Source organism: Urocampus carinirostris, chromosome 3 (genome assembly GCF_059441175.1).
Source record: "Urocampus carinirostris isolate Australia breed hairy pipefish chromosome 3, RoL_Ucar_1.0, whole genome shotgun sequence".
Taxonomy (NCBI): Eukaryota; Metazoa; Chordata; class Actinopteri; order Syngnathiformes; family Syngnathidae; genus Urocampus; species Urocampus carinirostris.
The window spans coordinates 43,084,172-43,109,904 of record NC_142351.1 but is presented as its reverse complement, the minus strand read 5'-3'; the positions used below and the strand labels follow the sequence as shown (position 1 = coordinate 43,109,904).

General features: G+C 40.0%; 3 protein-coding genes across 6 annotated transcripts in view; 1 reads left to right on the top strand and 2 right to left on the bottom strand.

Moving 5' to 3' along the window:
• LOC148369773 (glutathione synthetase-like) overlaps window positions 1–8,105 on the bottom strand; it is a 36,449-nt gene extending 28,344 nt beyond the window's left edge. For 2 of the 3 annotated variants that reach the window (XM_088331954.1, XM_088331957.1), the window contains exons 1-2: window positions 8,056–8,105; window positions 7,883–7,975 (exon numbers count right to left, since the gene is read on the bottom strand). The gene's annotated coding sequence lies outside the window, so the exon portion shown is untranslated. The remainder of the gene's footprint in view (window positions 1–7,882; window positions 7,976–8,055) is intronic. The other variant, XM_088331955.1, reaches the window with a different exon arrangement.
• On the bottom strand, window positions 2,692–8,104 carry LOC148369774 (U8 snoRNA-decapping enzyme). Of its 2 annotated transcripts, XM_088331959.1 has the most exons (6): window positions 8,056–8,104; window positions 7,883–7,975; window positions 6,231–6,362; window positions 6,044–6,084; window positions 5,059–5,293; window positions 2,692–2,966 (listed from the first exon to the last, which is right to left on the bottom strand). In XM_088331959.1, the coding sequence occupies exons 2-6, from the start codon at window positions 7,931–7,933 to the stop codon at window positions 2,733–2,735; spliced, it is 693 nt and encodes a 230-aa protein (XP_088188085.1). In that variant the 5' UTR covers window positions 7,934–7,975; window positions 8,056–8,104; the 3' UTR covers window positions 2,692–2,732. The 2 variants fall into 2 exon arrangements, with proteins under 2 accessions (XP_088188085.1, XP_088188086.1); XM_088331960.1 differs by lacking the exon at window positions 8,056–8,104 and having other exon boundaries at window positions 7,883–8,030.
• A 72-nt stretch (window positions 8,106–8,177) lies between the features above and the next one.
• gss (glutathione synthetase) lies at window positions 8,178–24,797 on the top strand. Its single transcript, XM_088331952.1, has 13 exons — window positions 8,178–8,313; window positions 8,632–8,764; window positions 10,379–10,524; window positions 12,239–12,314; window positions 13,703–13,842; window positions 15,502–15,618; window positions 15,714–15,794; window positions 15,887–15,964; window positions 16,490–16,559; window positions 17,240–17,434; window positions 18,617–18,698; window positions 22,344–22,533; window positions 22,647–24,797. The coding sequence occupies exons 2-13, from the start codon at window positions 8,633–8,635 to the stop codon at window positions 22,768–22,770; spliced, it is 1,431 nt and encodes a 476-aa protein (XP_088188078.1). The 5' UTR covers window positions 8,178–8,313; window position 8,632; the 3' UTR covers window positions 22,771–24,797.
• Window positions 24,798–25,733: the final 936 nt, after the last annotated feature.

Sequence of the window (25,733 nt, the reverse complement as noted above, 5' to 3'; positions counted from 1 at the left end):
GAGCACAGCTTGGCAACACGGACCATCGTCTGCTGGTGGCCCAGCTCAAGCTAAAGCTCCGAGCCAACCAGCACAAGACTCTGCCTCGCCTCGACTCCTCCCGACTCAGCGACCCCAACATCGCCACAGACTTCAGTTGCTCCCTCGATGCCCTGGCTCCTGACAAGCTAACAGACTGGGCGGCCTTCAAGGAAAGTGTCCTCCAGTCGGCTCACAATATCCTCGGACGCTCACGATCCTCCCCGAGAAAGCCCTGGATATCAGAGAGGACACTAAACATCATAGACCAGCGGCGTGAGGCCCGGCTAGGAGGCGACCTCACCGAGTATCGGAGACTGAACCGCCTGCGCAATGTGGCCATCGCTGAAGATAGGGAGAGGTTTTGGCAGGCAGAAGCCCAACAGCTTGAGTCCGCGGCCAACAACAACAACGTGAGCCGCGTATTCAGTCTACTACGCCAAGCCCGTAGCGGTCTACACATAAAGACAGCCCTGGTAAAAGACTCAGACGGCAAACTCATCATGACAGAAGCCAACTGCCTCGCACGCTGGAAGGAGCACTTTAGCCTCCTCTTGCAGCACAGCACCATCGCGGCTGATCCCACCCTCCTAGTGGCTGCAAACACAGCACCTCCTAGCGACGCCTGCTGCACAGACCCTGTAACACCCGAAGAAGTGAGAGCTGCTCTGAAGAAGCTGAACACCAAGAAAGCCCCCGGCATCTGTGCCGTTACCGGCAAGATGCTCAAGGCCGGCGGTGATGGCATGGTGGAGTGGCTTGACTTGACTTGACAAACCCGCCTATTCAACCAGGTGTGGGAATCGGAGCAGCTGCCCACCGACTGGACCAGAGGAGTCATCATGCCCTTCTGGAAAAATGCAAGGGTGACAGGCTTGTTTGTGGAAACCACAGAGGTATAACCCTACTCTCCATTCCGGGCAAGGTCTTCACCAGGATCTTGCTCAGCCGTGCCCTTCCAGCAATCAGAAGCTGCCGCCGTCCCCAGCAGGCTGGCTTTATGCCCAACCGCTCCACAACGGATCACATCTCTGCCGTCCGTTTGCTGATGGAGAAGACCCGTGAATTCCGTAAAGATCGCCATCTGTATATCGGATTCATTGATCTGAAGGCTGCCTTTGACACCGTCTGCCACTCTTCACTGTGGAACATCCTCCAAGCTCTCGGAGCACCACCCAAGATCATAGCCCTGTTCAAGCTGCTCTACAGCAACGCAGAGAGCTGTGTCCGCATCAACAGCATTGACTCCGACTGGTTTACCATCTCCAGCGGCGTTCGTCAAGGCTGCGTGGCTGCTCCCAACCTTTTTAATTGCATCATCGACCATCTGATGTTCAGGGTTAGTGAGCGCATCCCCAGAGTGTCTCTCGGCAACTACCACCTGACTGACCTGGAGTATGCTGACGATACAATCATGCTCAGCACTTCCTACAGCCAGCTGAGAGACGCTCTGGGCATTTACAGCGAAGAGGCAGCGCGGCTTGGCCTCCAAGTGAGCTGGACGAAAACCAAGTTCATGTATGTCAGTGATGGACCAGATCCACCTCCTATCCAAATTGGTAGCGACATCGTAGAGCCTGTCAAGAGCTTTGTGTATCTGGGGTCCATGGTGACAGACAATGGGGACCTAAAACCAGAGATTCTCCGCAGAAGAGCCCTGGCAGCATCTGCTCTGCAGTCTCTCTGGAAACCACTCTGGCGGCACCAGACCATCGCACGCAAGACCAAGCTCCGCATTTACAACCTCGCCGTACTCTCTATCCTGCTTTATGGCTCAGAAACATGGCCCCTGAACGACACCCTAGCTTCAAGAATCGACGGTTTTGGTAGCAGGGCTCTCAGAACCATCGAGAACATCAGGTGGCCCCAGCGAGTCTCCAATGAAGAGCTCAGAGCCCGCACGTGCCAGCCCCGAGCATCTTCCTTGGTCGCACAACGCCGCACCCGCTGGTTTAGCCATGTCCTTCGTCTCCCACCGGACCATCCGATACGAGCCATTCTCCAGTTTGACCCAAAGGCCGCAGGCTGGAGACGACCACGAGGGAAACCCCGCACTCGATGGCTCGACGTCGTTCCAGGCGACCTCCAACAACTTGGAGTTGCTGTAGAGGATGCAGAACAGCTGGCACAAGACCGCCAGCATTGGAAAAACCTGGTTCATCTGGTCAGCTTAACGCACAGGGACGGGACCCTAAAGCACTAAAGAAAGAAAGAAAGAAGATGGAACACAGGTTCTGGCATGACTTAATAGATTTTAGCAAATCAAACGGCAAACAGTGAAATAATATGTGCTGAATAATCAGCTTTTGTCTGGAGAACAGGGTCAGCAGTTTTGTTACATTTTGCCTCAAAATATTTGGGGTGGCTCTCTCTCAAAAAATTCAAAATATTAGTTTTTTTTTTTTAATAAACGCGACTTGTCATCTAGGGCACGCTGAAACATCGATGTCAGACAGCAAATGGCCCTCAGGCCATAATCATGACACACTTGTTTAATTACATGCCTAAAAAAAGAGATGTTGAACATACTCAAATGTATTTGGTCAAGACTGATTTCAATCTATATAAATTGTTGGAGTGAGCTGTACATAGAGAGTACAAATATATTTTGAATTCAGATACTGTAATTCATTGCGTGCCTCAAAGTATATCCCAAAAAATTGAGCACATCCAGACCATCATAGCAATTTATTTTCACACTGTCCCTTTAAGACTCATGTCGTTTTCAACAGCGCAAGAGCTTCTTGTAGGTCAGCCGTAACACGAGCTTGCGACTTCAACGAAAACTTGAGGACTTGGTGAAGTTCTTCGGGCACGAGCAGTTGAAGACGCAACAAGGAGTCAATCAGTTGCGTTCGTGCATTGCCGATGAATGCGTGAGACAGGAAGGAGGAGAGGCCTCCGCCATTTTTCGTAGTGTAAAGCGGGACTCGGACCATCCCGAGAACCTTGACACAAGAGTGAGATGTGATGGTGAATAGACAGCATGGGTGTGACCAGCCCGTTTTCAGGAGGTGCTCAATCACCCCAAAAAACTATTTCCTTAACAGTGTTGAGCATGTTACTTTAACAAAAGTAATTAGTTATAGTTACTCACTACTTCTCCGGAAAGTAACTGAGTTAGTAACGGAATTACTCGATAGTAAAATAACTAGTTACCAGGGAAGTAACTATTTCCGTGACTTTAATACAAAGTCGTATGCCAAAGAATTTAACATTTTCTGAGCAAATACAAAACAGCGTGGTGACGTTGTTTTTGTTGCTTTAATACCTAAATTACCAATTTCTATACAACATTATGCATGGAAGGCCTAAAAAAAGGAGGAGGCAAAAGAAAAAAAAATGGGGAAAAAAGGAAACAAAAGAAAAAATAAAATAACAAAAGGAAATATAAGTAAAATATTTATAAATCCCCCCCAACAAATGCACAACAATTTTAAACTTTACGCTCAACAAATTTAAAGTCAACACGGAATCTCAGTGGCACGGCGGTTGGGTGGTTAGCGCACAGCCCCACAGTGTAGAGGTTCAGGGTTCAAGTCCAGCCACCCTGTGTGGAGTTTGCATGTTCTCCCCGGTTTCCTCCCACTTTCCAAAAACATGCATGTCTGGTTGATTGGCCAGTTCAAATTGTCCCTAGGTGTGAATGAGTGAGTGACTTGTCTGTTTCTGCGTGCCCTGCGACTGGCTGGCAACCAATTTAGGGTGTACCCTACCCACTGCTGAAAATAGGGATGGCTCCAGGACCCCGCGACCCTACTGAAGATAACCGGCGTGAATAATGGATGGATAGAACATCGAATCCCACCCCAAAAATGCCAATCAAAAGACAAAAAAGGCCTCTCAGGGGTAACCAGCTGATGATTTATGGCGATCCAGCCTTCTTTATATGCAAACCCCACGCGTCGGGGTGCTTAAATTATTTGCGTTTCAGCTCTCTCGCCGTTTCTTTTGGCATGTTAGTAAATACTAGGTAATTTTTCGAATGGTGACATGATCTGAAAAGAGCGGAAAACCACGCCGCTGGACGTCGTCAGGTTTGCAGGGCGCGCCGCGTTTGATGTTCCGCAGCCAAAGTAACGCACCGTCTATGATTGTCAGTAATGATAATGGCGGAAAAAGTTATTAGTTAGAATACCTGTTACTGAAAAAAAAACTAGTATTAGTTTTTAGTATTTTTATAGTATTTCTGTTGTATTTTGTAGTGTTTCCACAAGAATTTTTTTTGTTGTATATCAGTAATATTTCCACAGTTTATTTTAGTCGTACAGTATCACTATAGTTTTATTTTTGTAGTAGTTTGGAAATATGACCATCAAGTTTTTGTAGTATTTCTGTAGTTGTATAATTTCTGTATTTCTGTTGTAATACTTCTTTCGTAGTATTTCTGTAGTTATGTTTCTTTCCTAGTATTTTATATTATAGTTTTATGTATAGGTACTTTTGTAGTTTTAGTACAAGCATTTTTTAATGTATTTCCAAAGCAGCATTTTAGTAATATTTTTGTGTAGTATTTCCATTGTAGTAGAGCAGAGAAGCTGTATTCTTTGTTAACATAATATTATCTTATATGTAAACTAACGTAAATTTGATAGTATATATCAGGGGTCGGAAAGCCTTTTTGATCCAAAGAGCCGAAAAGCTCGTATATTTTGAGTTAACCTCTCTTAAGGGCACCCTAGTGGTCGCAGGGCCCTAAGGACCCGCTTAGCTCACTTATGCCTTACCGACTCTGAGAGTACTGTATTCAGCAGGGTATTTCTGGTAAATTGAGGATTGTATGTTACTTTAGGGGGCACGGCAGAGCTGTAAAAGAATATAAAACAGAATAATTTACCATTATTAAAAAGTAGTGGTATAACGCACCATGTTGTAACGACAGTTGAGCTACGAATGATTATAAAAAATGTGTGACAGAACTCATTGCAGAGAAAAGTAATTATGTTCCAGGAATGCATTCCTTTCCTTTGTAAAACGTTATTCCCAACACTGATGGTGAATAATGAGTAATTGGCTGCAATGTGTTTTTCTCCAGACTACCTCATGGCCATGATCTTTAGCTGTGGATACAGCAGCTTTCTCCACTTCTTTGATCTGCTCTTCCTTTAGTTTCTTTACATAGAAGTGAGTGATGAGACGGGGCCCGGGAGTTGGTCCGGGGGCAAAGCAAGCATCTATGTGGTCATCTTCCGCAATAGAAAGAGCCACACCCAACTCCTCCTGTAATTCTCTACAAAGCCCCACCTCCAGGCTCTCTCCTGATGGATTTACAAACCTAATAATCAAGAAAGGTGATTGATAGTTAATGAAACAACACATGATTTAATATAGGGATATTAATTCTAATCAATATTAAAATCCTCATTGTTTACAGGAGGCCAGCAAAGACTTTCACGAGAGCCTTTGTCGGCAACCATCGAGCCAGAGCGAGAGCGAGAGCGAGAGCGAGAAAAAGTTGCCTTATTTTTTTCTCATATGGTATTTATCCACATATACACACGCAAGGTCTTACGGTAGTATATTACCTTATTTGAGCAATAATTGATCAGTTACCAAGCACCGCTGAACACATTTACTCAGCATTGGAGCACTTTGGAAAAGAGTCTAGACAAAACAACGTTGTGTAACATGGTACCATGAGTAAATATTAAAGTTCGACCGATATTAGGGTGGGTAGCATCAGAGCCTGAGGGAAAGAACAGAGGGAGAGAGAGGCTCGGCTGCATTTGAGCCTGAATTGGCCCGTCGGATAAATAAAGATGCAGATACCGCTATCTGTCAATTCCTTTATCTTATTCTATTTCCCACCACTTCTACATTACATATTCTTTTAGTCAAACAGCCTTCATCCATTCTTTCCATATGTCCAAACCATCTCAAAACATTTTCATCAACCCTCTCAGCAAGCTCTCTAACCACACCAGTTCTGCACCTTGTCTCCTCATTCCTTAAGCTATCCAGTTGTGTCACTCCACACATACTATGCCAACATCTCATTTCAAAAGCAGCACTAGGAGAGACTCACCCGCCAGGGAAACCCAGCAGACCGTCAAAGCGCATTTGCATCTGTGGATTTGACAGGACGGAGACTGTTACATATAAATGTTTTCCTTAGATTATGGAAACACTTTCAACAACCAAAATAGTTGGGAAAATTTGTTCAAAAAATGGTTTTCTTTTACAAAGATAGGATTGCAATTTCAGTTCCTTACCAGAATAATATGTTTGATAGGAATTTTCCCGAAAAGCAGACTTTTTGTGTCAGCATAGAGCATCACATGGCAAGCATGTCTTTGACCTGAGCAGGCCAAGGCCTCTGCCCTTGACAGCCGTCCATCTGCCATCTACACGTGTACACAAGCAGCACGGCACATCATAAGGTCATTTAAACCCATTTTTGCAGTTCAGTGCTTTCTCATATCCCTGGATGTTGCCCTCCCGCTATGCAGTGGCACCAAGACATCAGTCAACTTCTTATACTGCTCTGGAGGCGTGGTCGAGAATGTATGGTTCGCGAACCAACAACATGTGTGATGTAGAACAACTGTTTGCTTATTTAGCTTAAGCTGTAAAGTGTAGGGTGGAATTGTAAAGTATTGAATTGGGGTGGGGGGTGGGGGGGGGCTAACGGAGCGTCACGAGAACTTAAAATAAAGCTTGAGGAAACAAGAAACAAAAGAAGAAAAAGGGAAAAAATAAAAAGAAGAAAAAGCAGGTCCTCTCCCAATATAACTTCCCCAGAGATACCGACAATGTCTGTTTTTCAACCAGTGTCCCGGGGCACACTTGTGTGCCGTGAGACCTTGTCTGGTGTGCCGCTGGAATTTGCCCAATTTTATCTTTCCCAAAAAAAAACAAGCCATTATTCAGTATTTTTGCTATCTTCAGACGAGGAACTGTAATAGTCATCCATATCAGTAGATGGCAGTAGATTTTTATATACTTTTTATATACTAATTATCTGCTCATGAGGTAGCACAGTACATTTAATAACCTAATTTGTTTAACAAAGCAGTTTAAAATTGCACTGTAAAAAATAAAAACATAAAGCACATCATTCTTTTTTATCCTAAGTATAATTGTCTTCTGTTTATATACTAAGTATCTGCTTATGAGGTAGTACAGTAAAATATTTGACATTTTCAAAGGACGGTGTGCCTCTGAACGCTTTTATAAATAAAAAGTTTTCCTTGATTCAAAAAGGGTTGAAAAACACTGTACTATGTCATTGGGCTGGCATATAAATTCCTGTTGAACCTTTCCTGCACTCTGGTTGCATGTGAACGAAGCTTCTCTGCTTAAAATGTGTGAAGTCTAGACTAAGAAGCTCTGTTTTTGGAAATTCTCATAACATTGTCATCAACAAAGTTGCAGAGACCAGTGCTTTGCTTAGGATGATTTTCTATGTTTTAAGTAGACTACTTAAAATGTGTGTAGTGACGCAACCTTAAAAGAGTTATAAGAGTTTAGTGAAAACCTTAACAATATTTTCGAATTCGCAGGGGAGTCAGATTTAAGCAGGGTTGGGTAGGGTTACTTTAACTGGATGAATAAAATTACTACATTTTGTGAGGGCTTGGGGAGTAACGGAATACATGGAACAGCAAAAATGATGTTGGCAAGCTGTTTGGATTTATTTTCACTTTGTTTGTTAGTTTTGCCGGAAATCAAAGAGATCAAAGCCAGGAGAGAAAGCTTACCACGTGTTGTGAGTCATAATTGTATTCATATCTAGTTTATTTTGTCTTTTATTAGCATATTTGGTATTGGAGTAATCCAAAAGTAATTGAAAGTAATCCACTTAAAGTAACCCTACCCAACCCTGGATTTAAGGCATAACACCGGTTTAGTGTATAAAACTCACTGGCTGAAAAGGTGTCCCACTCCGCCCTTGGGAAGAGGCCTCTAACTCCATCGTCCGTCTCGAAATAAGCGGTATTTGTCAGGTTTATTATCGCTAATGAGGGTAATTAAAATTGGGTGAGGTTGACAGGTAAACATTCCAAAAGAAAAATATTCCCAAAGCAGAAAACCCACCTAATTTGACACCGTGCTCATCAACTTCCTGGTAATCGCGCCCCTGTCAATGCTCCGTTTGCAGATTGGCTGTACAAGTCACGTGATACCACGTAGCGAATAGCTTACCAGGAACAGTCTACACGTGGGTGTACAGGTTTTCACAGTGCAGTTGGCACTTTGGACAGACGGTTTTTGCAGCTGCATCGTTATTGCGACCTGCGTTTGGGTCAACGTTTACTTGTCTTGCACCAATAGCGTCAAACGACAACTCCAAAGGTAAGAGTTATTCCTCCTTTCTTTGCAATGCAATTCAAGAAATACCTTTGGTGCGCGAAAAGAAACTGACCAGCAAGGAAATTTATTTCGAGAACGAGTCCTAAACTTGGTAGTAATAACGTTAGCAAAAAGCTAACGGCCGTTTCATGCGTGTCAAACGATAAGTACAACTTGGATTATTTGCAGTAACGTTCTTCGTGACATTACATATTTAAATGACATAAAATGTACCGTTTTTTATGATAGACGTACAGTACATAGTGTTTGAATCGTTGTCTTACTAAGTGATGCATTTGCTTCCTTTTTCGTAAATGTCAGAATGGCCGAGGCAATTCCAAGTGAACTATTGATGAACCAATCCCTGATAAATGATCTAGCAGTTGTGGCAAAAGATGCAGCACTGTTACAAGGAGCCGCCATGAGGCTTAAGGAGTCCTCCAACTCATCAGAGGTAAGACCTTTTTGTCATCTTGAAAATAAACAAAAACCACGTATGTGAATCGCATATATTTTTGTGGCTCTGTCAAATACACGATCTACACTGGATTTCTCTTAATCGTGGAGGGCAATGTGGGGGGAACAATTACTGTACAATTTTCTTTCGTATTAGAAATGCAATTAAAACTTGTGCATCATAACAATAATGAAACTAAAAGAAGGACAACAACAAAATTCCCAAATAAGTAAAAATATAAATTAGATGTCTGTCTGTCCGTCTCTCTGTCTCACCAACTACCCTGGTCATATCCCTTGAGAGGGGTGACCGACAGTAAGACAAACGCATACAAAAATAAAGAAAATTACGAAAAAGGGAAAAAGTAGAAAAACCACAAATTTTGAATCAAGGCGAAGCAAGTTATAGGGTCACTTAATGTGAGAGGTAATGTGGAAGTAAAGCGACTGAGTGAAAGAAAGAGGAGATTGGGGGCGGCAGTAGCTCAGGAGGTAGAGCGCTCGTCTTGGAATCAAGGGATCCCAGTTCGAATCCCGGCTCGTCCGTGTTACATGTCGAAGTGTCCTTGGGTAAGACACTGAACCCCCAATAAGCAGGTTAGCGCCTTACATGGCTGCAAGGCTGCTATTGGGAAATGTGGAGCACATTGTAAAGCACTTTGGGAAGTCATTGACTTAAAAAGCGCTATATAAATGCAGATCATTTCATTTAATTGGAAGGATGATGACTAAAGGAAGGTTGATGTGTTAACCTTGAGTGAAGCAAAGATGAAAGGAAAGGGTGAAATACAGCTTGGAGGTATTTATGGTAAAAATTAGATATGAAAAGCTATTTTTCGATAGAACTCGCAAGATTGATATTTTTTTCAGTCTTGTACGCTTGTTCAGGGTGTGGCTGGAAGCCTTTGGAAAGAAGCTGTCCAAGCCTGTCAGCCCCATACACTGAATATCATAGGTGCATTACTAGACTATTATACTGATCTGTTTATGAGGTGGAACAGTGTGTTATTTAAGTACTTTGTTTGTTTCATTCATTTTTATTGACAATTTTATTCATTATTTTCTTTTTTTTTTGCAATGAATCTGAAAAAAGTTAGAACATATTATGAAATAAGTTAGTTACACTGGCACTGTTTTTGCTCATTAAAAAATTGAGAAAATAAGACAAAAATAGGATAAAATTTAAAAAACAAGTTAAGAAAATTTACATCATTTGCTAACCAAAAGAGGGACCTGTATTACATCCTGAGTCACAGTGACCACAAATTTAAAAGAAAAACCTTTGTACTGTCAATGTAGGCTTCGTGATAATTTAGGGTTAAAAAAAAAATAAAACCGGCACTGGAAAGCAATTTTTAAACTTCTTCAATCTAAGATATCCCTCAACAATTTTTAATGGAAAAAGCTTCTGTTTGCTCAAAAAAGGTTGAGAAACACTGAGTTACATCAAAGGAGGCCATTGCAGAATAAAAACCAGTTATTAATGATAGTTTTATGTCTAACAGCATGTTGTCCTATGATTTTACCAAACACAAACACTTTGCATAAAATGAAGCACATAATATTTTTGTTACCAATGTTGCATTACCTCTTTATTTTTGTATTTTTCAAGGTGGTATCGTATGCTCCCATCACTCTTTTCCCCACACCTATGCCGAAAAAATATTTTCTTCAGGCCAGGGAAATGCAAACTCACTTCAACACATTGATGGATAGAATAAGCCGAGATTCTGACTTCCTCCAATCAGCTCTTTCCAGGTGGGATGCTAAAACTTGTGCCGGCTCGCCATTATCACTTAAGCCGAATGTATTGCTACATTTCGTGAAATGAAAAAGATTATTTGAATAAGATGTTAGTAGTATGACAAACTACATGGTTCCTACGGGTGCTGAAAATCCTTGTGAATGCATGAATTCTAATGTGTTTTCAAGGTTTGAAACATGTTTGATTTTGGGTGCTTTAAATGATTGAAATTGCTGCATGCTTCTTGGCAGTCCGACTCAAAGGGGCACGCATTGACTCATTCACTGCCAGTGATTTTCTGAGCAGCCAGCCTCTCACTGCCAGCAGTTTTGGAGAATTGTGACTGAATTTTCAAGACCCACAGAATATTCAGTTTTATGACTACATAAACATGGAGCACTTCAAAAGAAAGGGTTGACTCTCTTCTTTCATTGGGAGAAAAAAAATTCTAGCTGCTTAAGTTTTCAAGTAACAGGCTGTGGAACAGAGGGTGATTTTTGACAAAAACACTTGTTTCCGACCTCAAAAAAACTGAGAAAATGTGCTTTTTGTGCAAAGATGCATTTCAAGCAGATTGATGACTTTGATTCGGGTTTTTTTTATAGCTTTAGTGAAATCATTAACATCTCAACAGTTTTTTTACTTTCATGAAACAACAAAAACAACACAGAAAACAAGGTGTTTGATAGAAAAACAATAATTTGTTCTTAAACATATAAACATTATAAACAAATGACAACCTATAAACAAACTGCCCAAAAAAAACTACAAACCATTAACAGGTGTTTCATCTGGAGGAACAAAATCTTGACCAACTTGGATGCCGAGGTGCTTAACTTGTTTGGGTGTTTGGGCATTTGGGTTGGCCATGGTTCCCTAAAAATTTTGTGTGTTTTTTTTGCTACTTTTTCCCTTTCTTTATTTTCTGTGTTTTTGTGTATGTGTTTGTCTTGCTGTCAGTCACCCCTCTCGAGGGATATAACCAGGGTAGAGGGATAGAATAGATTTACAGGTGTATGCACGGGATATGTGGGTTTGTACATGGGTGTGAGTGGGTGCTGGTCTCGCCACCTGTAACACAATGCAGCAGGTGTTACAGTTCATTAGACTGGATTGGTCCTTCCAGATTTTTTCATCAGAAATTAAACTAATGTTACTGGCTGTTCAACTGTGCATTCAACTGAAATCCTATCTGCAGGCTTCTCTTGTATCTATTTACAATTCATTCAATTTCAGGTTCCTGATAAATGACCCCTCGGGGAAGCTATTCTATTTTTTTAACTTGTCTCTTGCATTTTTCTAGAGCACCGTGAGTTATCTTCTAAGCGAATTGTCCTGTTAATGAATTGTGCTTTACACTGCACATTGGGCAAGCCCGTGTCTCTAAGACTACAATTAGTAGTTCATACACTGAACGAGTGTAGGAAAATGGCGTTCATGTAACACGGACTGAATGGGTGTCGTTTCTTTCTTGTGTCACATCCATGAGCAGACACAAGCCGGCTCCGGGGACGAGGTTCTGCTGATTTCAGATGAACCAGACGGCAGGCATTCGTCTTAAGAATCCAGATCTGGTTCACTGATTTCCTCAGAACTGGATTCATCTTTAAACCAATGGTTCCTAAACTTTTGCCGGCTGGTGCCCTCTTGGCTCCCCAGTGTACTACCAGTGTACAATAAATATTCCAAAATACTATATATATGGGAATAAATAATGTTGTTCTATAGCACGGTGGCTGTTGATGACTTCACTGCTAAGCTGTTCAAGATCCACCAGCAGGTCCTTAAAGAAGGAAAGTTGCAGGTTTGTGCGCTCTCCTTTATATCTCCCTTTTCAAAATCTCTTCTATAATGCATTCTGACACTTCAGAATTACAGAAGAGTTGTAACTTGTTTTTGCCTCTTCAGGCAATGTTTACTGAAGAAAGACTGAGTATTTTGAACAAAAAACGAGTGATTAAAAAAAATCTCATGCTAAATTTGTTATACCTCATACAAAATTAGAAATAATCAAAATACACAGAATATGGGGAAAACCTAAAAGTTAACACCTATGTTGTTGTAAAGCGTAACCTGTTAGTGATGGGAATTCCGATTCTTTTTAGAGAACCTGTTCATTCAGCTCAGCTCCCAAACTGCCCTTCAGATTTTCTTTGTTGCCTTAAGGCCGGCCCGGGTGCCAGTTACGCCATGTGATATTTTTTTTTACTGGCGTGCGCCCTCTGTGGTTAAAATTATTATGTGGCCCGCCAGTAATCTCATCTCATCTCATCAGCTGCACCGCTTATCCTCAGTAGGGTCGCGGGGGTGCTGGAGCCCATCCCAGCAATCATCGGGCAGTGGGCAGGGGACACCCTGAACTGGTTGCCAGCCAATCGCAGGGCACACGGGGACAGACAACTCACTCGCTCAGTCACACCTAGGGACAATTTGTACCGGCCAATTCACCTGAAATGCATGTCTTTGGAATGTGGGAGGAAACCGGAGTGCCCGGAGGAAACCCACGCAAGCACGGGGAGAACATACAAACTCCGCACAGTAAGGTCGGGAGCTGGATTTGAACCCACGCAGGAGGTTCCCACGACCTCAGAACTGTGCCGCACACGCGCTAACCACTGCGCCGCCGTGCTGCCCCGCCCGCCTGTAATGTTACCAATAAATTTGTACCAAAAAAAAAAAAAATCACAATTTTACCAGACGATGGCAGTAGCCCTTTGGCCACCTTGCCCTTGGCTTTCTGTGAGTTTTATAGTCCAATTTATTAACTCTTCAATGCTATAAAGAAACTTTAAAATACAAGAACTTTCAATTATTAACAATTCAACTTCAATGTAAAAGACGCACACAAAAAAATAATGTTTAGACCAAAAACAAAAATATCATTCGCCTCAACGAATATTGGCATTTAGAAACACAAAGCGCTAAGCTTTAAGGGACTGATTCAGATTCTTCTGTCAGTGATAGACAATGCACAATGTTTTGGAGCTATTGATACAAATAAAATGAATCTGAATAAGGATCATTTCCCTGCTTTACTGCAGGTTTAGAAAACAACTTTAAAAGTTATGATTCGGAATTTGCAGTCAAATGGGGTTAACATAGGAATGTTCTTGATTCAAGTCTTTTTAGAGGTCACATTTCTGGCATGTTCGCCTACAAAGTCTGTAAACCGTTGTTCTTTCTTGCTTCCAGTCAGTTGTTGTTGGTCTGAATCGATCAGACTACATGTTAGACCAAAAAGAAGATGGAATGACCTCTCTAAAGCAGATCGAGATCAACACCATCTCTGCCAGTTTTGGAGGGCTCGCCTCACGCACCCCTGCGGTCCACCGGTAAAGTAGCCATCATTATTTTAACCAGCTTATAATGCTGCCATTCACTAGGAATTAAAACTAAATGTCATTTTTTAAATAGAATTATGTCACACAAACCTTATGTGTGCGCACTGCTCATTTAGTATTAGAATGTCGATTTTGTCATAAGAATATTTGCCTTTTCTTTTGTATACATTGCAAACAAAAAATTCTGGTTTGCGTTTTGCTTTATTTTTAACCATTTATTTTTTAATAGACTAAAAAAATATAGAGCAACTTCTTTTTGTTCTGGCGTAATATTTTTAATTTTTAAAAGAATACATTGTAACAATTTCAGTTTTGATAACAAACCCGGATTATAAGGCGTGCACCCCAAAATAGTATTTTGTGATTATATTTCTCTTATACAACCCCTAGCAAAAAGTATGGAATAACCAGTCTTGGGCAAGCCCTCACTCAGATATTTTATTCTGTAAAAAAATAAAATAAAATAATTCAAAAAAAATATAGCAATACAAATGTTACTTCTATAGAGCAGGTGCAGAGAAATAAATATGTAATCACTCAATTCTGAGGAGAAAAAATGGAATAACTGCATTTTGAGTAGAAAATAAGGACACCCCCGGTCAATTTCCTTTCCTAAATTGGGCACCTGGCTTAGATTAAGTCTGTTTGTTAGTCAGCAGTTAAAAACAATGTAGTTATCACACCTTGGAGGGCTCCTGGACTAAGTGGATTGGCAAGAATCACAGCTCCAACAAGAGATCCTGTCTCTTTAGACCAAAGACAGGATTGTCAAACTTCTTGAAGAAGGTGACACTACTCGTATGGTTGCAAAAAAAAAAAAGTAGCCTAGATGGTAGGGCGCCCGCTTTGAGACTGGGAGGTCGCTGGTTCGCGCCTCGGCCCAGTTATACCTAAGACTTATAACATTGGTAAAAATGGCGGCGCCCTCTGTTGGCTGCGGCTGCATCGGCTCGCTACAACGGGTCAGGTGTATCGACATTTCGTTCTGTGTACATTGTTACAAAGAATGACAATACAAAGGAAATTATTATTATTATTATTATATCAAATGCACGGAATTGAGTGATTTCATATTTATTTTCCTGCACTTGCTCTGTAAAGGTAACATTTACTGACGATTGCAATGTTTTTTTAAGTGTTTCTGAATGCCAATATTTTGCACTTTGGAATGACCTTACGATTGCTTCATGTTTGTGATCTGAGTTTTTTTCTACAGAATAAAATGTCTGAGTGAGGGCTTGCTCAAGACTGGTGACTCCATAATTATTGTTCGGGGTTGTATAAGGCATACTGGACTGAAGGCGCATAAAATTAAAACTCCAATCAGAGCTAAGGTTACATAAAAGTACATTTAATTTAAAATAATTGATTTCATTGAACAGAAATTAACATAGTGGTTCCGGCACTAATTTTAATTTTAGCAACAAACAATTAACCTCACAAGAGGGCACTCGAAGACCACTCTACAGTACATGTTTCTCAATGGCAGAATAGTTTGCAGTGTATGCAGTTCCATTAAACAACAAATACAACGAGAGTATGTAATCTTGTCCAAGATTTTACCATAAACAGAAACTATTCATTCAAGTATTTGCCTTCCTTTCACATTTTCTACTAATGCTCATGAAAAGTTCCCTTTATTTACAACAGACACATTCTAAGGGTGGCTGGCCAACCGCAGAAGTGCCAGCACATTATTGACAACAACCCTCCGGAAGGTCTGGCCAAAGCATTGGCTAAGGGCTGGGAACTTTATGGAGCAAACAAGTATGTTCTCTGATAATCTGACTGAACAACAACTTCTGCAAAATTCATGTATGTGATACTTGAGTGATTCAAGTAAGCTCCTTTGTTCATTCAAGAGCGATTATCGTGTTCTTGGTGGAGGATTACCAGATGAATATCCTGGACCAACGATTTATTGAGAATGAGCTGTGGAAAAGGTCTATTTGATTTCTTTTGAGACAACAGAATGCTTTGCTGGCAAATACCTTTTTTGGCTATATTGACCGTCCTAATTCTCACTCCATTTTAGAAATATCGCCACAGCACGAAAGCGTTTTGAGGACGTCATTAAATTTGGACGCCTTGATCAGGATAACAGACTTTTTATGTAAGTGTTCTCTATCAATCAATATCCAAATTTTAAGGTGATGTCCGGGATTTGAACCCTTGTTACTCTTTGCCTCCATCTCCTGGCTTAAAGCATTGGTCAGAGCCTCAGTCATTCGTCCAGTTTATGCATAACACGCTCAAAGAAACACTTCTTTTTCATCTTTTGGGGGTTTGGTTTGGCGTTTGGACTATATTTGAAATGGGTCTCTTCCTACTTTTACCATTTTCATGCTACACTAACAAAAAACTGCAATAACGAGAATAAAGTCACTATCCAGCCCCCCACATCTCCCATTTCCTTCTACTTGATGTGTTACGCGTCCCAGAAGAGTGTTGCTAAAAGTAAGAGGTGCACACTGGAACAAAAATCATTAAGGCTCTTTCAGCTCAGTTGCACATTCTTAACACATACTAAATAGAGACAATTTCTTACTTTTAACTTTTTAAGGACCCCTCATATGAAGAACCCCATCTTTAATAATGTTCATTGCATGATTTTATTTCATCTCACCTCTCTTTTCAGTGACTCTAAGGAAGTTGCAGTGGCCTACTTCAGATTTGGCTACATGCCTCAGCAATACAAGTCTGAACAGGTATTCTAAAAGGATCTACATGTACGGTTATATATTTGCATGCATTTAGTTTGTATGTAGTTACACCTAAACTTAAAGCGAGGTTCACACTATACAATATGAACATTTGATCAGTTTCCCCTTCGGTTTGTAGCCTAATTTTTTATTTCGCCCTTTCATTTGTTTCATTTTAACACCCCTGGTTTAGCAATACATATTGTTCAAATCACAATTGATTATTAACCCAAATAGGTGATGCATGTGTAAAATATTTTAAAGTTTAAAGCTTCTAAAATTCACCGACAATGTAACCAGGGTGAACCTCTTTCAGTGTTTTCAGCTCAAAGTCACATGCTTCTGGCATTTGGAACATGTTTTAAATCTGCTGAAATCGGCTTCATAATTGAGAAAATGGCAGCTGGTCGTTAAAAAGATGTTAACTCTAAAAGGTATGCTAATGTTTAGTTTTTTTTCAGGCAAATAGCCCTAAACTTTTCAGACTCCTTTTTAAAAGAAAAAAACAGAAAATAGCGAAGGATTTTTAACCAAACATTCTATTTAACTGAACATTCTGAAGGATAAAAAAAGCCACATAACCATTTACGTTACATTAAAACCGTCTGAACATTTCATTCAGTAATTGTGGTGTTCCGCAAGAGTAAGCTTGCCACTCTGAATAGAATGACTGCTGTAATTTAAAGGATTGGGAGGCCCGCCTGATGATTGAGCGCTCTTTGGCTGTGAAGTGTCCTGATATCAGCACCCACCTAGCGGGGAGCAAGAAAATCCAGCAGGTTCTTGCTAAGCCCGGTGTTGTGGAAAGATTCTTCCCCAATGAGCCAGAAGTAGTGGAGAAAATCAGGGCCACATTTGCTGGTCTCTACACTTTGGACATGGTGAGCATCTGTAAACTTCTTCAGTAGTCTGTTTGCCACTGGCATAAATGTACAACTTGAATCGTACAATTATGAGGCAAGGAAATTACATGTAGTCTGTGCTCACTACAAGACAAACTGAGATCAGGGAAAGCCCACATATATCCGACAAGTTATCCTGTTATTACTTATACAGTTGTAACTTTTTTATACAAGCACCTCTAGACACGTGAATTTATATATTCAATTCTGTAAAAAAATGTTTTTCACAAAAATCTTGTTCGCGAAGGAATACAAGTTCCCCAGCATTGCCAAAGGCTAACATTAGAGAACACTCACTGCCATCAGCTCCGTCCAATTTGCTCATGTGCCTCCCGCAATTAGGCACCTGATTCCATGCCCTTGATTATACCTGTAGAGTACCTCTATTCCGTAGCAAGTTTGATTGGATCGCATCTCTTGAATTGCATTTCTTGAATCACATTTTGTAGCACCTCCTTTCTGTGCCTTTTTTTACCTTTGCAATGACAATGATGACAAAAAAAGCAGGAAATAACGGAAAAACACAAGCGCTGTATTCATGCGAGTGACCAAGCTAAGGAGTACATTTAGGAAATAGCGAGTGTTTTGCTGGGGTTTTTTTTTTTGCACCAGAAATATAATCTCCCTCTGAAATTTTTAAGGCAGAGAGGATGACAAACCTGAAAAGATGGCGTCTAGGAGATTAGATTTTCATAACATTTTTAAGGGGGAGGCAGAGACCAGTCTCCTTGAATAAGTTTTCTTTCAAAAGACCTGTAGAAAGTGCTAGCGTTGCAGTCTAGCTCGTAGTGGTAATGGTACCACTGTTTACATAATTTGAGTTGAAGTTAAGGCCATACAAATTGCAATTACTTCTGATTTGAAGAAACTTAAGTATTTGTTCACCACACCTAAAAAGTTGAACCCAAAGAACTAGGTTTGTCTTCATTTAGCCTTGCAAATTAAAACCCATTTGTGAAATTGTTTGCACTCATTAACACACGCCTGTCCCATCTTTTAGTTCAAATATTTAACATCAGAATGTTTTATTTGGATATTGTTTGAAAGAACGACTGCTTGTGGAGAAGCTGCATTTGACAATTGTACAACCACCAAGCCCTCCATTGTGTTTGTTACATAAGGATGTTAATACTTCTTTGGTTTTACTTTTTTGTCTTCAAGGGTGAAGAGGGTGACAAAACAGTCGAAATGGCTTTGGCCACACCAGCTCGATTCGTCTTGAAGCCTCAGCGAGAGGGAGGAGGTATGGTCAAAGAAATAAACAGACATGAAAATCTCTCACCTTTCGGAGAAATTCACTGTTGATCTAAAAAAAGGTGACCTACATGAAGTGTGAAGATCCAAGAAAAAATTGTTTTGAGGAGACTGAGAGGGTGTTAAAACCCGTTAACTTTTTACATGCAAGACCGTAGAATTGCCAGATGTATCTCTGAAGATATTCTTAGCTTAGTTGTTAGCATGTTCTGTAGCAAGCTGGCTGTAGAGCAGGGGTGCCCACACAATTTCCGCATGTGAAAATTATCTACCTACTATAAAAATGCAAAACATCCATCCACCCATCCATTATCTGCAATGCTTATCCTCATTGGGGTCGCTGGAGCCCATCCCGGCTATCTTCAGGCAGTGGGCAGGGGATACCTTGAACTGATGGCCAGCCATTCGCAGGGCACACAGAGACAGACAACCATTCATACACTCACTCACACCTAGGGACAAATTGTACCGGCCAATTAACCTGCCATATATGCCTTTGCAATGTGGGAGGAAAACGTACTGCCCAGAAGAAACCCATACAAGCACGGGGAGAACATGCAAACTCTGCACAGGAAAGTTGGTAGCTGGATTTGAAACCCATAATCTCAGAACTGTGCCGTGGACGTGCTAAGCACTCAGCTGCTGTGCCGCCAATGTAAAACATGTTATTTATAATTATAGGCTATTGAGTCATGTTTGTTTTTAACATATTTTTATATTTTCGACATTTTACAGCCAATTTACAGTTCAACAGTGTTGACATAAAGTACTTGAATATTTTTGTTATGAAAGCTATCTTGTGCATACAGACTGTAATGCCAGTTTACTGTACTTGGTATAGGCCTATACAATTTGGCATAATAAATTTGATCTTATTTTTCGATGCATATTTTTTTCATATTTACCGGTACTGCCATTTGAAAAATCTGGATTTAATTGATTAATCTTGATAAATATATTTCAAAACTGTGATCTATTAGTTAATGTATTTATTTATTATTAATTATTTTATCGATTGCCAGCCCTAATAAATTTATAGATTTTTTTATCCTTACCTTACTCAGATAACTCGCCCTGTTTGGAATCGGACATGTGTAGTCTGGATAATAGCTGCTGATGGCCAGCTTCAAGCACACTTCTAAATGACCATCAGTCATAGAGGAACAGTATTTTAACTCCGTCTGAGGTGATATATGCCAATATGTACATTATGAGCTGGGTTTTCTCTATAAAGTTTTTCAAAGACTGAAAAACGTCTCCTGTGTGTGTTTACCATAGACATTACTGTTAGGAGTTCATCCTTTTCGGTCATAACACTAACAGAATAATAATAATAATAATAATAATTTCCTTTGTATTGTCATTCTTTGTAAGAACGAAATGTCGATACACCTGACCCGTTGTAGCGAGCCGATGCAGCCGCAGCCAACAGAGGGCGCCGCCATTTTACCAATGTTATAAGTCTTAGGTATGACTCGGCCGAGGCGCGAACCAGCGACCTCCCAGTCTCAATAAAAATGTACAGTTCAGTTGAGTCACTTGCATCTGTGGACCCATCCAGTTGCAGAGAAAAACTCACTCAGTCCGCAAAATCCTTAAAGAACTACCGGGTCAAATCCTTGGCAATTGGTTCACAGCGCCTAATAGCCGTACTTCTGGGCGGCTGAAGAGCGTTGATTGAAGCTAATGTTTTTGGTTTGTTTTTAAAGTATTCGAATATTGAGTAGGCTGTTTCAATGAATGCCTCTTTCACCATCTCTGCGTGTTGAAAGGACTTGTTGTGTTTAACAAAATATTGACTCACCAGGAATGATGCTTTGGTGACTGCCTTCACTTATGCTGTCAGCTGTGAGAAAAATGACTGCTGCCTGGATAACTGTGATCTGAGTTCCTTCACCTTTCACTTTCTCGGCTTGGTTTCGTAGGATAATCGATGTTTTTATGAATGCTAGTCTGGACAATCAGGCGAACACATTTTGAATATGACATTGTGAAGACAAAAAAAAAATCCAACTCTTTATGGAAATGGTAGGTTTTGGGCTTCTTATTTGGTCATGCCACTCATTTTTATATCCTTTTAATTTACAAAGAATAAACTGGAGGCTACTGCTTCATTCCAGAAAAGTGGGAAGTAGGAGTTCCCCAACCAGGAAAGTATCACTAAAATGACACTCTGGGTAGGAGGTCCTAGTTGCAAAGTCATAGAAAAAAATGTGTACCCCGCCTTTGTTTGCTTCAATCTGGCGTCACTCGACACAACGTTATGACCATGGACACACACAAGGTGAATGGCAAAACATAATTTACATGATTACAGTGTGCGCTATTGACCTCAGATGTTGTTTTTCCTCCACAACTTGAGCGTTTGCGAGAAGGCATGTTTCCCAGAGGTCCAAATATCTTTGAATGGCCAAAATAAAGAACGCATCTTTTTCAATCACCCATCTGTTGCTGTTCTCTGATTTGGTACCATCAGAGTGGGAGAAAGCCAACTGTGTGTCTTTTTGGAATGTAGCATTACTAGGCACCTACATACATTTTTTTGCTGTATGCGCATGCGTGGTGACCCATGCGTCAGAAATGATCGGATGTCAGAATGGCTTCCTTGGATGTCAATCAATCAAGCGTGTATTTAATTGTGAGGAGATGATGGGTTGATGTTTTTTTTGTTAATATGTGACTCCAGCGGAGCCACAGAAGTGGACAGAGCTGTTGCCAGGCTGCTCTTGGCGGTTCTGCAGCCACGCGGCAGCCATATTGTCTTTAAGGCAGAGAAAAAATTGTCATACTTTGACAGCACAATGGTCACCTAATAAGCCTTCGATCAAACTGCATGAACCACGAGTCCTTCAATGTCTCACGATTTACCCACACTGTTGTTGTTATCAATGTATTGGGCACCCCTGCTTTAGGGAATGAATCACCAGAGTAACTGAGCCAAGCTAAATGTAACCTGCTTTCATGCAACCGAATTTAGCCAGGATAAACATGAGTATTATGTTGGGTTGTACAGTATGCCGTAACATGTCTCAAACTTTTTCACCTTTTTAACCATACTTAAATGAATGAAATTGCATTCATTTTAGCATGCGGCAAAACCTCTATTCAGTCCATTTCTGCTGTAGAATGAAAATTAAGCTTTATGGGAAAGAGTTCAGCCAAAACAACTTTGTACAACATGGTAATGTGATCATATATGCTTTGATGATATCTAAATGAATGCCTTTTCCTATGTCATCACATTTGTAGCGGTGTAGTGACTGCACGGTGGATTAAAGCTGTTTATTATTGTTAACGTTAAGATTACTAATGTTGTTAGGCTGGGCCGCTTCAAAAGACAAAATAGGATAAAACAAGTCAAATGAACTTCATTTTAGGTTTCAAAAAACGTGATACATCCCTCTTTTAGTATTTGATCAAACAGGTTAAAGTTTAACAGGATGAGGAAAATCATGAAGGGTTTAATCGTTAAACCTTCATGATTTTCCTCATCCTGAGTTTTAAAAGAAAAGTTTTTCCTTGCCCTCATGTAAGTTTCAGATCAAGGTATGTTGTAATGGTGGTCTGTGGTGCCCATAAAGACTCTGATTAGGGGTTTTACATATTCATTTGACTTGACTTTCTTTGAATCCAGGAAACAACATTTATGGAGAAGAAATCTGTCAGGTTTTGGGACAAGTGAAGAATAGTGCTGAGAGGTCTGCTTACATACTGATGGACATGATCAACCCTGTGGCCACTCAGAACTACCTGCTGAGAAGAGGCACGCCCATCTCACTCTACAGTTGTATCAGTGAACTGGGCTTCTTTGGCGCTTATGTCAGGTAAGCAGCTTCTCTTGATTTCGAGTGTAATATCACTCAAGGACATCACCTGTGCTTTGTTACACTAAGGCTAAAAAAAACATTCCTATCTTAATCCTCACACATCTGTGTAGGAAAGGTAATGACATGGTGATGAACGATAGCGTTGGCCATATTCTGCGGACCAAGAATGCCAAATGCTTAGATGGTGGTGTTGCAGCTGGAGTGGCCGTTCTGGACAACCCTCTCCTCTTTTAAGAAGGTGCACCAGTGTTTGGGAGGCAATAGACACAAGACATTCAAATGTATCAGTTTTTTTTTTACTTTTGTAATAGGTACTGTATATCCATTTCTACCTCAGGCAATTCATTACTGAGAAAATCAAAATCAAATGTTTAAAAATTTACTTTTTTAGAGTTTAATCTTTTGTGGCATTTCTGGTGATCATTGTTTCTAGATCTATATAATTTACCACCATTTATTGGTCCAAAAATGTTTTGACATATTTAGAAAAGTATTTTAAGACATCATTGTCTTTTTTTAACCATACGTGGTGTGACTCAGAAAAGGCTCATATTTTGCTGCAAATTGTAAACATTCCCAAAGAACATTTTTGTTATAATGAGCAAAAAGGGAGAACCGTATTTATTTGTGTATGATGCCGTTCTTTACCCCAAAGCTAATTTAGTTTTGGTGTGTGTTATTCACAAGGTTTGACGGTATTATATTATCAATGATTAATTTGATAAATACCGCTAAACACAATTGCAAAACATTGGATGCAATGGGAATCAAACCTAGTTTGCGACTGTGAGAGCGCAGAATCCTAGGACATTTCTAGAATAAAAAGTAAAAAATATAGCTTTTATACGGTTGTTCTGCCTATTATGAATTTGTAAGCTATTGTGGTACTCATACAAACTTGTCTTTCTTGGGCTCAGTTGTGTTCACTTAAGAAATGAAGCATTCTTTTTACTTTTCTTCAGACGGCACTAATTATACACTACCTTTAGCTTTACAAAATACAGTATACATTTAGCCTAAAATTATATTACATTCTTGTTAATCACGTGTATTCTAAAATCTAATTAATTTACATGTCCCAATAATTCATCATATAATTGTCATACTTTTGTAGCTATTAAAAACGGCGTTTGCTAAATTGGTGAACATTGGTTAAAAAAAAAATCATTTTTCTGCAATACAGACGCTGCCCTACTTACGACGATCGTTCGTAAGTTGCTTCAGTGCTATATTTTGTATGTTTGAAGTTTATATAAGTATGTTTAAGGCTTGTATAAGTAAACTGTAGTGTTTCGTACTAAAAAATAAAAAAAATCATCAAACAATATGCTATATAAAGATAAATAAAGTTGAGTATAACTTAATTTTGAAAGATGGGCTTCAAGAGGTCCTCCTCCGTGGTAATAAGTGGCCGAAAAAAAGCGTTCCGACCATTCTTTTCAACCGCATCAAGCTTTTTTTATTCCAGTTTCATTTTAAGAGAAACGGCTCGCCTCTTTACACTTTAAACCAACCATATTGAATGGATCCACGAGATATTAAACAATAAAAATGTCAAAGTTCTTAGCGCGCTGGAGTTACAGTATAGAATGCTTACACATGAACTAGGAAGAGGAAGCGGATTTCTTCTTCGGGGTGGATGCTGGGAGACCTCTCACACCGCCATGCCCCGGAAAGAAGCACTACAGTACTGTCATCGGAAAAGGTGCACACAATACAAAATCTAACTTACAGCAATGCTCGGATATTTTTCGACATCCCCAAAAAATGTTTGTATCTACCGTTTTTCGTAAGTCGAATGGTTGTAAGTAGGGGAGCGTCTGTGTTTTACTTCGGTGACCCCAGCCGTTGGCCACTAACAGGGGTCTTCAACTTATCCATGTCTTCATCTTTGCATGGAGTATTTAAAATGGCATATTATTTTTCTTTTTTTCCTTTTCTTATGTTACTACACTAGCAGGTTATTGTTTACTGATAGCGATCCTAGTTGCAACTTTTTGTCTTTTTACGACTGCTCAGCTCTCATTTCATTTTTCAGTCTGCTTATTTTGTGCATTACCACACATTGGTGAGATTTTTCAACATGAAAACTGATGATTGAATTAATCTCAAGCCCTAAATCCTGGAAATTACTGTTTCTTCAAAGCCTAATAGTGCCTTTTAGTCCACTTGAAATGGGACGCTTGTGTAATACGTTGAATCAGGTGAAGATTGAGCAGGATATTGCATGTTTTCTATCAATAAATTACAAATGAATAAGAGACACTTTTTTTGTGCTTATTTTAAATAATTTCAGTGCCTAAACCTTTTTTCCATTAAGAATCTTGATGCGATTGTTTTTTTATTTATTTTTTTAAATCCCAAGCATGAGTTTCATGGCCATTTCCTTTTGTTTTGGTTTATTGTTTTTTTAAAGCCTAAATTATGATTTTACCTGAATTGTCAGTAAAGGTCTTGTGATTTGTGGTCCCTGTGGCTCAGGAGGTAATACATATGAGTTATTTTGGTTATTTGTTTCCTGTAACATTGGATTTTACTCTCTTTTATGCTGTTTCATGTATTACCTCATTTTATCTTGTTTTTCTAGATGAATAACAAAATGAAAACAAATCTGCTGGCGCAACTCCCATCTACAGCGCCCATGAGCACAATGTGCCATTGTGAATATGCACATACAGTATATATCATGAACAATTGGTTTCAACTTTTTTGTGATATCCTTTTGCACATTTGGTATAATCTTTTTTTTTTACTTCCACTAAAATGAAAAGCCCTCTAATTTCGATTTACTAATAACAATTAAGGCCATTCATTTATGTCATATAAATCTATCCCTTGTACAAACTAAAAAGCAGATAACAAATATATAAAAAGAACGGTAATCTGCTGCCTCCTATTGATAGAAATGAGACATTTCGAACTCTGATTGGCTCCGGGACTGGATACAGACCTGTTCTCAGGCAAGCCAGATCAGGAAAGAATGTTGACTCCAAACTTTTAGCTTTTGGTTTTCAGTATTACGGTTAATCATTCGGACTACACTAGTAGCCTACCCTACATATCGTAATCACTTGAGGCCAGTGTTGGGCATGTCACTTTTAAAATGTAATTAGTTACAGTTGCTACTTCCTCTAAAAATAAGTGTGTAAATAACTGAATTACTCTATAGTAAAGGTAACTAGTTACCACAGGGTTAC